This window comes from Podarcis pityusensis (assembly GCF_964106645.2).
Source record: "Podarcis pityusensis genome assembly, chromosome: 4".
In the NCBI taxonomy this organism is placed as follows: Eukaryota; Metazoa; Chordata; class Lepidosauria; order Squamata; family Lacertidae; genus Podarcis; species Podarcis pityusensis.
This window is the reverse complement of record NC_138027.1, coordinates 44408169-44423806: the sequence shown is the minus strand read 5'-3', so window position 1 is coordinate 44423806 and position 15638 is coordinate 44408169. Positions and strand designations below refer to the sequence as shown.

General features: G+C 42.7%; 1 protein-coding gene across 1 annotated transcript in view; it reads right to left on the bottom strand.

Annotated features, from left to right (window-relative positions):
- GBE1 (1,4-alpha-glucan branching enzyme 1) overlaps positions 1 to 14658 on the bottom strand; it is a 145975-nt gene extending 131317 nt beyond the window's left edge. Inside the window, exon 1 of the mRNA XM_081003909.1 lies at positions 13441 to 14658. Within this exon, the coding sequence (XP_080860035.1) occupies positions 13441 to 13532 (92 nt within the window). The 5' untranslated portion in view covers positions 13533 to 14658. The remainder of the gene's footprint in view (positions 1 to 13440) is intronic.
- Positions 14659 to 15638: the final 980 nt, after the last annotated feature.

Below are 15638 nucleotides of genomic sequence, written 5' to 3'. Positions count from 1 at the left end.
AAGAATTCCACTAATGGGGCTAAATTCTATTTTTAACTAGCTGAATCTGCAACCTCTATTAACATCAACGTCTGGTAAAATACTAAGAGATTTATAGCCATGAGTTACATTATTGATACTAAATCTCTACTTGTTAGAGAAAAGGTTAGAAAAACCAAGGAAAATTCAATGCAAAAAGTTAAATTAATTACTCACTAAAATTTAAAGGAAGTCAATATAAACTTGAAGAATCTAACCATGTTTAGCCTTAAAGGAAGATTCTGAACATGTAGATGTTAGACTGTACTTAAACATAGCTAAAGTAAAATATTTGTAATTAGTAACGTACAACAAGTTATTTATTTAGTTATCTAACCAACTTCATTCTCAGATGAAGTATCAGTTGCATTTATGTAGTAAAAATGCTTAGCACTAATTAATTTTTTCTTAGCTCCAAGCTCTGGAGGGTAGAACTTGAACCAATGGCTTCAAGGTACAAGAAAGGAGATTGACTAAATATCAGGAAGAAGTTTCTGACAGTAAAAGCTGTTTGACAGTGGAATGAGCTCCCTTGAGAGGTTGTGGGGTTTCCTTCATTGCATGTTTTTAAGCAGAAGTTGGGTGGCCAACTGTCATGGATGCTTTAGCTAAGATTCCTGCATTACAGGGGGTTGGACTCTATGACCCCTGGGGTGCTTTCCAACTCTATGATTCAATAATAATAATAATAATAATTTATTATTTATACCCCGCCCATCTGGCTGGGTTTCCCCAGCTACTCTGGGCGGCTTCCAACAGAATATTAAAATACAATAACCTATTAAACATTAAAAGCTTCCCTAAACAGGGCTGCCTTCAGATGTCTTCTAAAAGTCTGGTAGTTGTTTTTTTCTTTGAGATCTGGTGGGAGGGCATTCCACAGGGCAGGTGCCACTACTGAGAAGGCCCTCTGCCTCGTTCCCTGTAACTTGGCTTCTCGCAGCGGGGGAATCGCCAGAAGGCCCTCGGCACTGGACCTCAGTGTCCGGGCAGAACGTTGTGGGTGGAGACGCTCCTTCAGGTATACTGGACCGAGGCCGTTTAGGGCTTTAAAGGTCAGCACCAACACTTTGAATTGTGCTCGGAAATGTACTGGGAGCCAGTGCTGTTCTTTCAAGACTGGTGTTATTGTTGGGATTTTGCTTCTGATAGTTATATGCTCTCGGCAGCCGCTCCCAGTCACTAGTCTAGCTGCCGCATAGCCTAACAGAATAACTTGATACACTCAAATTATGCCTAGGCATCCTAGAAAGTATTGTTATAGATGCAAGGAGACCATTCCTTGGCTAATAACTGTCCAGGATGATTGCTTTACTTTCATCAATGGCAGGAAATGTTCTCATAATAGGTGAGGATCTCCTTATAGTTTTTGGATTGCAAGACAAATCATAAAATGGGAGGGGGCAGAGAAACAGTATGGAGTAAGTTTGATATTACTGAAAAGACCAAAGAGTATGCTCTACATGGGGCTGCCTTTGAAGGCAGTATACAAATTCCCAACAGCTGCAAAATGCTACTGCTAGGTCACAGGAAGGTGGGGGAACAGAGCAATGGGGCACAAGACTGATTCTCTATCAGTATCAGTAGTTATCACTGCCTTTCAAAGTGTTGATTTTTAATTGTAAAGTCCTAAATGACTTATGTATAAGTTATTTGAAGGACCACCTGAACTCATCATAATCTGCTAAGTCACAGATCTGTCTCAAAGTCCCCTGTTATATACTCAATCCAATTTGTGGACGAGACACAATTTTGTTGTGGTTCCTAAAATTTGAAACTCCCATCGGATGTGTACATGGCATATACAGTGGTACCTCAGGTTAAGTACTTAATTTGTTCCGGAGGTCCATACTTAACCAGAAACTGTTCTTAACCTGAAGCACCACTTTAGCTAATGGGGCCTCCCGCTGCTGCTGCGCCATGGGAGCACGATTTCTGTTCTCATCCTGAAGCAAAGTTCTTAACCTGAAGTACTATTTCTGGGTTAGCGGAGTGTGTAACCTGAAGCGTATGTAACCCGAGGTACCACTGTATACACTATGGATTTTTAAACTGGCTTTAAAAATCCTTTTTCTAACTGCGTTTTTTGTTGAAGGCTTTTTCTACAGAGATACGTTGCAAAATATAGCTCTGTCCATTTGTTTTTATTAAGTGTCTTTAACTCTTAACTGGTCTTTTTAATAGCCGTTAATGCAGCTGCCGTTGTTGATTCTGATTATTTTAAATCATTGCATTTCTTGTGCTTTTAAAATATTGTGAGCTGCTTAAGGGTTGGCTATGCTCAAAAAGGCAACATATAAATAAATTTATAAAGTAAATAAATGCCCTTGTAAAAAAAAAAATGGAGTGCAGAAAAACCTGTACAAGCCCTGCCTTGACCTCTTCCCCAGGGATGGTTAGGAGAGCAGGCATGTATTTTGGGAAACTACCCGTAATACAACAGCAAATCAGATCCAGATAAGAGCCAATTCTTATTTCCATTCATTACTGCAGCTATTTCAAACACCAGAAACGGTAAGGTGGCAGGAAGGCAGATTCTGTCCTCCTTTGGGCAGACAAGTGTGTGCAACAAGGAAGATTGCTCAGTAGTGCTCTAGCAGCTCTAATTTCTGACATGGAAATAAGCGCTCTTCAGCTCAAAAATGCACATGATTTTAATTGCACCTACTTCCACGTATTGAGATCAATGAAACAGTTAAGCTAATGACAAAAGTCATTTACCCAACAGGAGAGAATGTGATAGCTCATTCAGGCATTTGTTAACTGAACAGTTTGCATTAATGCAGCTTTAAAGAGGACAGGCATTACATTCATGCACACCAAAACACTGCCCAAAGCCCTCGGCACAAGCAGTAAGGCCTCATTTCTACTCACATTCACCAGTTTAAACCAGAGACGGAGATTGTCAACCAATTGCTACTACGGCCATAGAGACCATGTCAAACAGGAGGGACTTGGGGGAGAGATGAAAGGCATAGATTCAGGGATCGTTTTGAATGAAAGGCTTGTTACAGTGCTGGGAAAGGTAAATGTAGGCTGTTGCTGGTGGGAAGGAGTGTTTATTCTGTTAATAATAATAATAATAATAATAATTTTATTATTATTTTTACGCTGCCCATCTGACTGGGTTGCTCCAGCCACACGGGGAAGCCAAGGGAATTAGACTGTTGCTTATATATTTTCTTTAACTGAAGAGATTAATGCAGTATCACTGCCAGTCACACAATAAAGACATACCTGTTTAAGGATGTTCATATATTTAAAACAACATACCACTTAATAACAGTTACATACACAGTGCCAAAAAAAATCACCAAGGATGGAACCTGGATCTGCATAAGACCTGCATAAGCTAATATATGTATACATGCAAAATTAGAAACAATTAGCATCATTTAAATAGAAATGCATCTCACCATAGTGGAGGAGACTGTGAGAGGTGGGCCTGGTCAGTCTGCTTCCCAGGTGCTAATTCAAAGTCTTTTCTCTCCTTTTTTATTCAGTGAGGCCACCCGCCTCACTCGAGTATAAGCTTGGGGCTAAGAGAGTTTGTGTACTGGTCCAGTAAACGCTTCCGCTGCGCCACCAGCAACAGCTCTCTTTGCAGAGTATTAATTAAGTCCAGTGCAGAGATTCTTGTTGCAGTACAAGCTTCAGAGTTTCAGCAGCAAAGAAATAACGACACAGGGAAGCCTGTCTTTCCAAAGACAGGTTTATTGCAGAAAGATAACAGAAATACCTCCGGAGCTTTCAGACATTTTTGCTTCACGCCCCACAGGCAGAGAAAACAAACACTCTTTATATACTGAGCAACTTAACAACTTAACGAGCTTGACTACTTAAAGTCACATGACATTGCTAACTTGCCAGCGTCTTAGGTTTCACACCCTAACACCCCCTCTCGCTGGCAATACAAAAAACAAAATTACTTCAGACCCATTTCTTCACAAAAGTTTTCATGCCGCTGAAACCCAAGTGGTTTTGTAAAACCATCAGCTTGATTTTCATGACTGGGACAGTAATTTAATTTAACAATTCCTGCTTTTACCGTTTGACAAACATTTTGAAAGCGGATATCCAAATGTTTTGTACGACCTTTAAACTGCCCATTTTGTGCTAACTTAAGACACGGTTGATTATCACCCCATACAGTGATTGGAGTGATGGCCTTTTCATACATCTCTTGTGCCAAGCATTTGTAAAATTCTAGATCTCTACATAACTCAGATAAGGCACAGAACTCAGCTTCTGTTGACGACAAAGCAATCAGGTTCTGTTTCTTGGATCTCCACCCAATCAGAGAGTTACCAAATTTTATTACACAGCCGGACACTGATTTTCTATCCTTAAAATTTGCCCAATCACTATCTGCCCAACAAGTAATCTGTGCTTGTCCTTCCGAAGACAATTCAAGGCAAAAATCTTTGGTGTATTGTAAATATCTTAACACTCTTTGAATTCCTTTCCATGCATTTACACTAGGTTTCGAAGCTTCTCTGCTGAGTAAGTTAACAGCGTAAGCAATATCTGGTCTACTCCATTGCGAAAGATGAAGTAAGCTTCCCAGTGCTGACTGAAAGATTTCAGCACGCTTGAATTCAGCACTATCCTTGAACTCATTGTCTTTTACAAAACCCATTTCCATTGGTGTTCTAACACCTGCACACTCCTTCATGTTAAACTTTTTCAACATTTGCAATATCTTGCCTTTTTGATTCAGTAGAAAACTGCCATTTTTGGTCCTATCTATCTGAACACCAAGATAGACCTTCACATCACCAAGATTCTTAACTTTGAAGTGTTTATTTAATTCTTTGGCTAGTTTTTTTACTTGTTCTTGTGTCTTTGAAGTATAAATCAGGTCATCTACATAAACAAGCAAAGATTCTTGAGCATCTCCTGAATTTCTGAAATATAAGCAATTGTCAGCCTTGCTCCTGCTAAAACCAATGCCTACCAAAACGTCATTCAAACATTCATTCCAATTATGAGCAGATTGCTTGAGTCCATAAATAGATTTATGTAGTTTCCATACCTGATTTGGTTTACCAACTTTCAATCCTGGCGGTAGCTCCATATAGAGCTCTTCAGCCAAGTCTGAATGAAGATAAGCTGTAGAGACATCAAATTGATTCACTTTGAACCCTTTCTGAGCAGCAACTGCTAATAGTGCCCGTAGGGTTTCACTCCTTGAAGTGGGTGCATAGACTTCGGAATAATGTAACCCCTTTCTTTGCGTAAAACCTCGAGCTACAAGCCTTGCTTTGTACTCTGGTTTCCCCATCGCTGTTGTCTTTATCCTGTACACCCACCTACAACTTACTGCTTTGGTACCTTCTGGCAGTTTGGTGATGGAAAACACACCCAGTTCTTTCATAGAATTCAACTCCTTTTGCATGGCCTCACGCCACCTACTGGCCTCCTCCTGGGGTAATTGTTCAACCTCCTCAAAACTTTCAGGTTCGCAATTTGCCAAACCAGCCCAAACACTAATAGCTTGGTACCTTTCAGGAGGTATACCTTTGTTGGTACGCTTAGAACGCCTTAACAGTTCCTGCGATGTTCCTTCAGTTTCCCCCTCTGACCCAGAATCACTAGTCGTCACCTGTTTGTCACTAGTAGTTGAAGAACTTTCTGATTCTGACTTTACACGTCTCTCTTGCTGTACAGGTGAACTTTTAGAGCTAGAAGATTCTGACTTTACAGACTTGGGTGAACTAGACGATTTCTCACCCTCGTCCTCAGACTCAAATTTCTCAGTCTGTTCTGGAACTAACACCTGCCCTGGGGCCTGAGTTTCATTGTTACTGTTCACCACATCAAATAGTATGTCAGGATTTCCATGAATTTTATTCCAACCATCCTGTTCACAAAATTCTGCACTTCTGCTGATTGTGACTTTCGTTTGATTGCCTTCTACATTCACAAATCTCCAACCTTTTGTGTTTGCTTGATAACCACAGAAAAACATTTCTTTAGACCTAGGATCGCCTTTCCTACGTTGTGCCCTAGGCACCAGCACATAAGCACGACATCCAAAAACTCTTAGATGATCAATTTTTGGTTTTTTCCCAAATAGCATGAAGTAAGGAGTGTTGCCTACTGTGCTATTGTACACTCTGTTAAAAGTATAATTCGCATACAGTGCAGCCTCAGCCCAAAAACGCTGTGGAAGTCCAGAATCAAACAGCAAAGCAGCAATGGCTTCCTGTAATGTTCGAAATTTTCTTTCGGCAACTGCATTCTCCTGTGGTGAATAGGGATTGGTAAGTCTATGAACTATACCTTTCCTTTTTAACCACGTCTCCAGCGTGTGGTTCACATATTCCCCACCACGATCTGATTGTATTTTACGTACCCTGGTGTCAAATTTACATTCGACTTCTTCAATCCAATCCATCAGGATGGAAGCTGCTTGTGATTTTTCTTTCAGAAAGAAAACCCAACTAGCCCTTGAAAAGTCATCCACCAAAATTTGCATAAATCTCGCACCTCCAAGCGATTTGACTGGCATAGGGCCACACACGTCTGTGTGCACAAGTTCAAAGGGTTTCTTGCTTACTCTATCAGATCTAGGATAGTTACATGTCTTAACCTTAGCATGTTTACAAGCACAACAATCCAAAAAAATTGGACAGGGTTTAATGTTACACTCCTCAGCTAAATCTGGCATCTTGCTTACATACTTAAAGCATATATGAGCTAACCTTCTGTGTAGTAGATGTGCACAACCTGTATGAGGAGCCTTATTTACACACTTAGCTTGCGCTTCACCTGTTGAACATCTACCTGCTGCTAACTGCTCTTCAACCAAAACAAAAAGCCCATCCTCACAGGGAATTTTAACTAGCTCCTTCCCCTATTTCGAAATGGTGCACACATCATTTTCAAACTCAACCTTAAAACCACTTTTTACCAGGCATGACACACTCAAAAGTCCATTCTTCATTCCTGGAAGAACAAAAACAGGAAGGTTAGTTTGCAAACAGTTAACATAAATTGTGCCTTTAAGGTTCATTTCTCGTTTACTATTGTCTGCTATAGTCACGGTTTTTGCAACTGGCAATGTCTTGCAGTTCATCAAGCGGCCACTAGATGTCGCTGGAACTAAACTGTGACTTGCTCCACTGTCAATTATCCACTTCAAGGTTTGTTGGCTCCTTTTAGGACTCTTTTGTGCTGCCATTGCAGATAGTCCCTTATCAGCACCTGCTCCCCCTCTGGATCGTTGATTCTTGTAGTTCTCACGTCGTCTTCCCCTGTAGCTCCGGAAACTGGCCCTGGACTGTTGAAATTCCTGTTGCTTTTCTGGACACTTTGCTATCAAATGAAACCTGCTGCCACATCGAAAACATGACTTGCTGGCCATAGCAGACACTTGTGAGGCTTCCTTACAGCTCTGCCTGCTAGTTTCCCCACGCTGGGAATTATCTGAACATCCAACCCTTGGGGTATTTGAATTATCAATACGTTTTCGATGATGTTGATATTCTTGCTCACACAATCTACCAGTCACATAATTCATATTCAGCTGGTCCTCTGGCAAAACCTGTAAAGTTAGTACTAAGTTTTCAAACCCTGCATGCAGGCTGCTAAGCAGAGTATAAACTTTAATATTTTCAGGAAAATTCACACCTAAAGATGACAGTCGGTTGAAATACTCAGTCATCTGTGACGTGTGTTCAACCACACTATCCCCTGGCTTCAGTTTCAACTCATACAAAGCACGTATAATGTTCACCTTCTCTCCGGGCGTGGCTCTATGGTGAATTCGCCTAAGAGCTTCCCAAATTTCAAATGCAGACCTTAAATTTTCCACATGAGGTAATTGGGAATCATCTATCGAAACCATCAACATGCATCTAGCTTTAGTGTCCATTTTATCATGTTCCCTATTCTGAGCATGTGCAGCAGCCTGTTGCTCTGCTGTGGCATCTGCTGCAACAGCCACAAACGGCTTTCGCCTCTGGACATAGTCAGCCCACACTTCTTTGGCTTCCAACCAGACTTGAGCCCTCTTAGACCACTGCACGTAATTAGCAGAGTTCAACTTTGTAAAGGGAACCTGGAAATTTTCCACTGCCATTCTTGGGGTCTGCTGCTACTCCCTCTGTGTGCCCTTTCTTCTTTTTTTCCCCTTGGGATTTGTTTTACTCACTTTTCAGATGCCTCCAGCCTCCTCTGAAGCCTTTTAAACTTTTCTTCTTCTCCGTCTCTTCACTAGCAACCTACCACCGTCCTCTGGTTTTGTTAACAAAACACAAACACAACGGGAGGTCAAGCTAGCCTTTTGCAACTAATGAAGCTGTAAATCTTTACCTACGCAGCTCTCTCAATTTTCTGCAGCCTCTCAGTTCCTTTAGGAGCTGGATTTACGACCAAGCCGGTCTTCTCTCATCCGAAAGCTGCTTTCACTTTCTCTGCACACAATACAGCTGTAGAAACGTAGAAGGATCCATAACCTAAGAGAGTTTGTGTACTGGTCCAGTAAACGCTTCCGCTGCGCCACCAGCAACAGCTCTCTTTGCAGAGTATTAATTAAGTCCAGTGCAGAGATTCTTGTTGCAGTACAAGCTTCAGAGTTTCAGCAGCAAAGAAATAACGACACAGGGAAGCCTGTCTTTCCAAAGACAGGTTTATTGCAGAAAGATAACAGAAATACCTCCGGAGCTTTCAGACATTTTTGCTTCACGCCCCACAGGCAGAGAAAACAAACACTCTTTATATACTGAGCAACTTAACAACTTAACGAGCTTGACTACTTAAAGTCACATGACATTGCTAACTTGCCAGCGTCTTAGGTTTCACACCCTAACAGGGGCGGGGGGGGGGGCTTTATCAGCATAAAAAATGTGCTGAAAAAGTTGGCTTATACTCGAGTATATATAGTAATTAAACTATATTCAACAGCCATGGAAGGGCACACATTCACATCAGTGTAAAGAAGACGTGTCTATGGTCCATCCCATTGCAATTTTATCTGACACCAGAGTTACGTGAGCACAGACCTATTTTAAATAAGCAGGTATCTTTATTAAGAATAATTGACTTATGCAAGGAAAGAGGTAATTCTAAATCGATTTGCAATTGTTTGGGGGAAGGGGCTGATGAAATACATGGATAGAAGTGAAAGTCGCTTCTCTGGATAGGAGTTTAAAATCTCCTGGTTATTCTAAATGTCTTTGAATCTCAAATTTTGTAACAAATACTACCCAACAAAATGTCTAACATAACAAAACAACCAGATAGCTGTGCACAAAAATGTCAAAGACTGAACCTCTTGCATTGCATGACCTCTTGCTCCCATTGTTTACATTTTATACCCATGTTTCTTTATGTATATATAAATAAATAAGGTTCACACATTTAACATCTGCAGTAATTGATAACAAGGTAAAAAATAAATAAAGGAGAATGCTCTGTGTTGCCAGGAATATTTGTAATTATATATGTGTGTGTGTGTGTGTGTGTGTGTTCATTTATTCAAATCTGCATAAATTTTATTGATTTTAGTGTGTGTTAAAATAGGGCCATTTTTAAAAGGGGAATGCTGTGATTTGCCAGCAAGACTCAGAATGCTCAGTTTATGATCTATGTGGGATAGCAGGATTGGTAGAGCATGAGACTCAATCTCAGGATCATGAGTTGAAGCCCCATGTTGGGCGATAGATTCCTGCATTGTAGGGGGGTGGACTAGATGGTCCTGTTGGTCCCTTCCAACTCTACTAATCTATAATTCTCTGTTGTATATAATTTTATTTGGGTCTGTGTCAACTTCATGTTAAGTTGCTTTACTTTTATAGTCTTGCTTTGTCATACCACCAAGTTCAACCATTGATTGGTGCACTGAAAACCAATGGTTTTAAACCTATGCAATGTAAACATCCATGTTCTTTTAATTACTGACATTAAATGTCAAGTTTGATTGTTACTATACAAACCCAGAGGAGGGTTTATGCTCAGTTAATTATTGGATTTGGGATGTTCCATTCTAATTGGTGAATGATGCCACATATAAAAATCTTAAAACTAAACATAACAGGACACTTTCAGCCAATAGTGCTTTTTAATGCTGCTTTGAAAACATGTCATCGCCTTTTTTCCTGGCAAAGCAGTAAAAGAAAGTTATGTAATCTGCTTGTAAAAGGCTCCTATGGCAGTTAATAGTAGAAAATTATAACCAATTGTGCCTGAAAAATATACCACACCAAGGCAGGAGAGCAAGTACACTCAGGTGCTGTTATCGTATAAGATAACAGCTGGAAAGCAGTTACGATACTCAGGATAACACTTCATGCATCTGATGAAGCAGACTGTAGTAAATTTGTTACTCTTGGCAGTGCCACGAGGCTGATTGTTGTTTTCACTGCAGGAGACCAATGCAGCTACTTCCCCTGGAAATTGTATCTGATGAAGTGGACTCTAATCCACAAAAGCTTATACCATCATGAACTTGTTGGTCTTCAGCCTGGTTCGTTCATCAAAATAAAGCCAAACTATGGCTTCCCTGGATGATGTGAACAGGCTGGCTCCTGATTAGTTTAAACAGGATTTTCTCCTCTGGCATAGCTGCTGCACTGCCCTGCCATTTCATCTCAGGCCTGTGACACAACACAGCAGCTAAGTCAAGGCTTTGCTCTGTTGCTAGATTGTGGTCAAGGAGGAGAGACCCTAATCTAATCATGGTCCTGCACTCAGATACCACACTAAGCCAAACTTGTAATAAAAGGGCCAAGCAACAGCAAAGTGGGTGTTAGCTCCGGTCCAGGAGCCCATACATTTGCATAGTCATAGGTTACCTTGAGTCCATGACATGCAAACTAGGCCAATTAAGATACAGTGGTACCTCAGGTTCCGGAGGTCCGTTCTTAACTTGAAACTGTTCTTAACCTGAAGAACCACTTTAGCTAATGGGGCCTCCTGCTGCTGCCACGCCACTGGAGCACGATTTCTGTTCTCATCCTGAAGCAAGTTCTTAACCCGAGGTACTATTTCTGGGTTAGTGGAATCTGTAACCTGAAGCGTATGTAACCTGAAGCGTATGTAATCCGAGGTACCACTGTACTACAAGACTTTGTTATTTTAGGTGCAACCAACTACTCCTCTGGAAGATGCTCTTCTTTAAAAGTACAGTCTTCTTCCCTCCTCATTTTAGCTCTTCTTGGTGAAGAGACAATTATTCTGTACTAGCAAAACAAAAAAACTTCATCAACAAACAGATGGACAGTTTCAGACTGTTGCTATTTTCAAGTGGAACTCAGTCACATCCCAGCAAATCCAGGTTAAGTACCATTATAGATGACTGGAAGATCTTGCATAACAAAGCCACTTCCCTCAAAGATCAGACTTTTTGCAATGAGGAAAGTGATGGGGAAATCCCACTGGAAAGGGTGAGATAGCACTTGCTTTGGCACATATAATCTCTCTGGAAACAAATCAAGTGGACTGGAGGAATCCATGATGTGGAAAAACCAAACATACTGTACCCAGGCATACTCTTAGAAGCCACTATGAAATCCCTACAAGTATTGCAATTGGGGGGGGGTAGCAACAGCAGCGGATTTCACTGCTGATGTTTGTAATATTAGAAGGGGGATATTTGGCTGCCATAACAGTCCCCAGTGCAGTGGGAAAGCTGACAGCAGCCAAAAATCCCCGCTCCAATATTTCAAATAGCAGCACTTGTCCTTCACAACTTATGCAGAGAAAAGTAAAGGAGCCCTCAAGGACACTATTGAGGTGAAGTCTAAATCTGCTCTGACACTGGGAATCAATTCTGTTCTTATCCATGTCCCCACTCATGCAGAATAAATCATACTATTGTCTAACCTTTCAATCTGCATAACCTCACTGTGGGCTCCATTACTTTATCCCACTAGTCTGACAAAAATATTAGCCGCTGGCATTTACATATAGATTTATCAATCACTTCTTAGAGCAGCAGGCACACACACATACAACTTTTGCCTTACAACAGCTTTGTGAAGTAGGTTAAGCAGAGACAGAATGACTGACTCACTCAGGGCAACCCAGTAAAGCTTCAAGGCTGAGCAGGGATTTTAACCAAGCTCTGTCTCTTCCAAATCCAACACTATCCACAACACCAGGCTGCAGTGACCACTGCCCAGTTTATGATCCCTTTTGCTACTCCATGCTCCAGCAAGCAATATGCTTCAGTGAACAGAGAATTTGCCACAAATGTGGAAGACCAATGTTTAAATCCTATTCTGACCACTGCTCTTGGGTGGGTTTTAGCAACTCACAGTCCCACAGTCTAAGATACCTATGTGTAAAATTGTTGACTGTAAATGTTGAAGGCTGCCTCAAACAACTGCTACAGAAATCGAAAATAAAAAGTTAAAAATTAAGTAAGTTCATAAAAGTTTCTGATCACACTTTCTACTGAACCCTTGTCCCCTAAATTATTGGTTTCGGGGGGGGGCGGTCAAAGGGTGCAAACTCAATGGAGCTTGCATCTGAGTACACATGTCAGGCTGCAAATTGTTAGTAGCAACAGTTTTCATTTCTCCCTCTCAGAGCCCAGTCCTACGCATGTTTACTTAGAAGCCCCACTGTATTCAATGGGGCTTGGTCCCTTTATAAACGTATTTAGGATCCCAGCCTTGGGCATTGCTCACGGATTATTTAGCCGAGGACTCTCCACACACCTTTCGTTGCTGATTCTTTTTTTACATAGTGAAAAGCTCACGGCTCTTTTACCCGGCCGGCAGACAATAAAAGCTCTTGCAGCGTTAAGGGGGAAAGTCCCTCCCTCTCCACCAGCTAAGGCGCCAAGAGCCAACTTCCAATCCCTAGTGAGGGCAGCCGGGTGGCTTCACGGGCGCTTCCCGTGGAGATGAAGGCTCGCCAATCAGGCTCGCGCGCTCCCCGCCAGCGAGGAAGCACGCGACGCACACGCACCACGGACGCCGGGAAGCGCACGTGAAAGGCAGGGGCTCATGTTGCAACGGAGAGGAGCGCGGGGCGGGTGGTGGAGGGGCTGCAGCCGCTCAGCTGTCCTAGCCGGGCTCGCTTTCCTTCCTCATTGCGGCTGGGCACCAAAGCTGCGGCAGCCCTGCCTTTACTCGGGAGTAAGTCCCTCCTGGACTCCGGAGTGAAAACGCACAGGCAGCTGCAAAGGCAGCAGGTAGAGGAGGAGAAGGTAGTGAAGCCAAGTGAGCCCAGCGGGCAAGAGAAGCTAGCGGGACTTTAGCAAGGCATGCACGGTGCCGCTCCGCAGATAGGGACTTACTCCGGAGGAAGCAAGCAGGACTGAGGTGCAAATAAGCGTGACGGTGCAGCTTTTTAGTGTCTGGAGCAGCTGTTTTTGGTTTTTTGAGGGATGGGCCCGGAGGGGAGATGGGCGGGTGTGAGAGGAGCCCCGAAGCAGCGCGTCCAGGTGCACCAGCTGGTCTCGGTTACCTGCGCTCGAAGTCCTGCTCAAAGGGAGTCAGGTAGGGGTCCTTCTCCAGCAAGCGCTGCAAGTCGGGCGGGCGGGGGCTTAGCAAAGCCATCTTTGCAGCAGCAGCGGGAGGATCCGACCTCAGTTGCACCAGGATGTCAGGAGAAGCGGCGCCCTCTCAGCTCCCTATATACATTTGGGTAAGAGGGGTGGGCTGGAAGGGCAAGCGCCGACCTCTCTCCCACCAACCCACCCCCTTTTCGGGATAGGGCTAGGCCGGGTGCCGCCCAGGCTGGGGGAGGGGAAGGGGGTCACCCAGCTGCGCAAGGGAAGGGCTCCGGGAACAAGCAGTTCCGGCCTTGCTAAGAGACTCGAAACCTGCGGCTGCTTCAGGGTTTGCAGCGTTCTTGCGACTGAGCATGCTCGGGAAACAGGAGCAAGCTCAGTGGTGCGTTCTGAAGCCGCTGCCCTCACTTGGCCCCCTTCACATCCGCCAGGAATTGGTGTTTTGCCTCCGTTATCCAGTACTTTGTACTGAGCAAAGGTGAGCGCCCAGGAGCAGACCAGGAGAATAAGCAATGCCGGTGATAGGCAGCAGACTAATGAAGAGAGGCAGAAGATGCAATCTTAGGCACATTTACTTGGCATAAATCTCATTGAACTCGTTGGAATATTTTTCATAATAAACATGCCTACAGTTAGGCATCACCTGGTTTAAGATTTGGTGTGCTGAGTGCAAGTATTAATCACTGGTGAAAATAGGGGTCTTTCTCTGCCAGAGAAGAGGGGGGTGCCAGAGGGTTCTTGCTGCTCCTCCCATTTTGGGGGTGGGGTGGAGGGTGCCTGCAGAACTCCAGTGCCGTCTCCGGTGCCTTCAGCACCCACCAACTCTGCCAGAGAAGTAGCAGCTGCAATGAGAGCTCACATAAAGTAGCATAGAAAACCTGAGGTGACGAAACAGGAAGGACTGTCTGTGCCTGGTCACTTTCAACAGCTGTTTCCCAGTAAAGGCATATCTCTTCTCCTCTCCCAAGGTCATGCTGTCCTATCCTTGCACAGTGCATAGAGCAGCTAAAAGATGGCAGCCTGATCTTAATGCTTCTGGGAGGGAGGTGTGACGTCCTTGTTCAAATCTTCCAAGTACACTAGTGAAACAGTTGAATTGTTGACTTTACAACTTAATCTTTGTACAGGCCATTCTTTATAAATTGACAAAGTAATGCTCCCCAACTGGTGGAAGGGCAGGAGAAGTTTCTAAGATATGCTTCAGGCTGATGTCTAGCAAGACATACTTGTGGCAAATGAACTTGACAGAGTTTGACAAGAATCCTCATATTGCTAGGAAGGAGGAGAACCGATGTTTTGAATGAGGAACCTGTGGCCCTCCAGATGTTGGGGAGCTCTAGCTACCTTTGGTTCCATCAGCGATGATGGGAGATGTAGTCCCACATCTGAAGAACCACAGGTTGCCCAAGCCTGGGTGAGAACTATGGTTTTCAGACATTCTAATCTGGGAAACCCTTCTAAATCAGCTTGTCTGTCAGAGGGCTAAGAATGAAGGGAAAATCTAATGTAGTGCAGTCTCTTTTAATCTGTAAGCCTGTGGACAGGAAATCATCTCATTTGTTGTTTTATTGATTTTATGTATTCACTTTGGGAGCTGCTGTTGTTTTTGTTGTTAAAGAGTGACATAAAAATGCTTTAAATAAAATAAAATAAAAATCAAAGAGCCATTGCAGATCTTGCAAAATAAGTGCTTTCCCCCCATAGACCTGAAACAGAGTGAAGAAATGTTCAATAATCTTCCTGTCTCTCTCTCTCTCCCTGTACCCAAGTTTTTGACTTCAAGTTACACAATTCCAGAAAGTCTTGTGTGTGTCCTAACTTAGGCATTGCAAGCAAATAATAGTGTTTTGCAAGCTCAAACATCTTAACTCTGGAAAAATAGCTACTTAACCGATGAGTGTTGCAAAACTTCTGCATCCTGAATGTCAATAATTTTCATAAAAGTTCCATTTTATGTAACATATAATTCTGTGGTAAAATACTTTGCTGTGTTAACTTGTTTTTTCCAGTATATGTACAGTTATGAATACATTAAAATGTTAAATATCTTATTTCATGGCAGAAACAGTTTAAATTACAGGAAGTTTAAATGTTAGGAGGGAGTTGTTAAGCATTCAGCACTGGAGCAAGCTGCCTATAATTGCGGATTCTC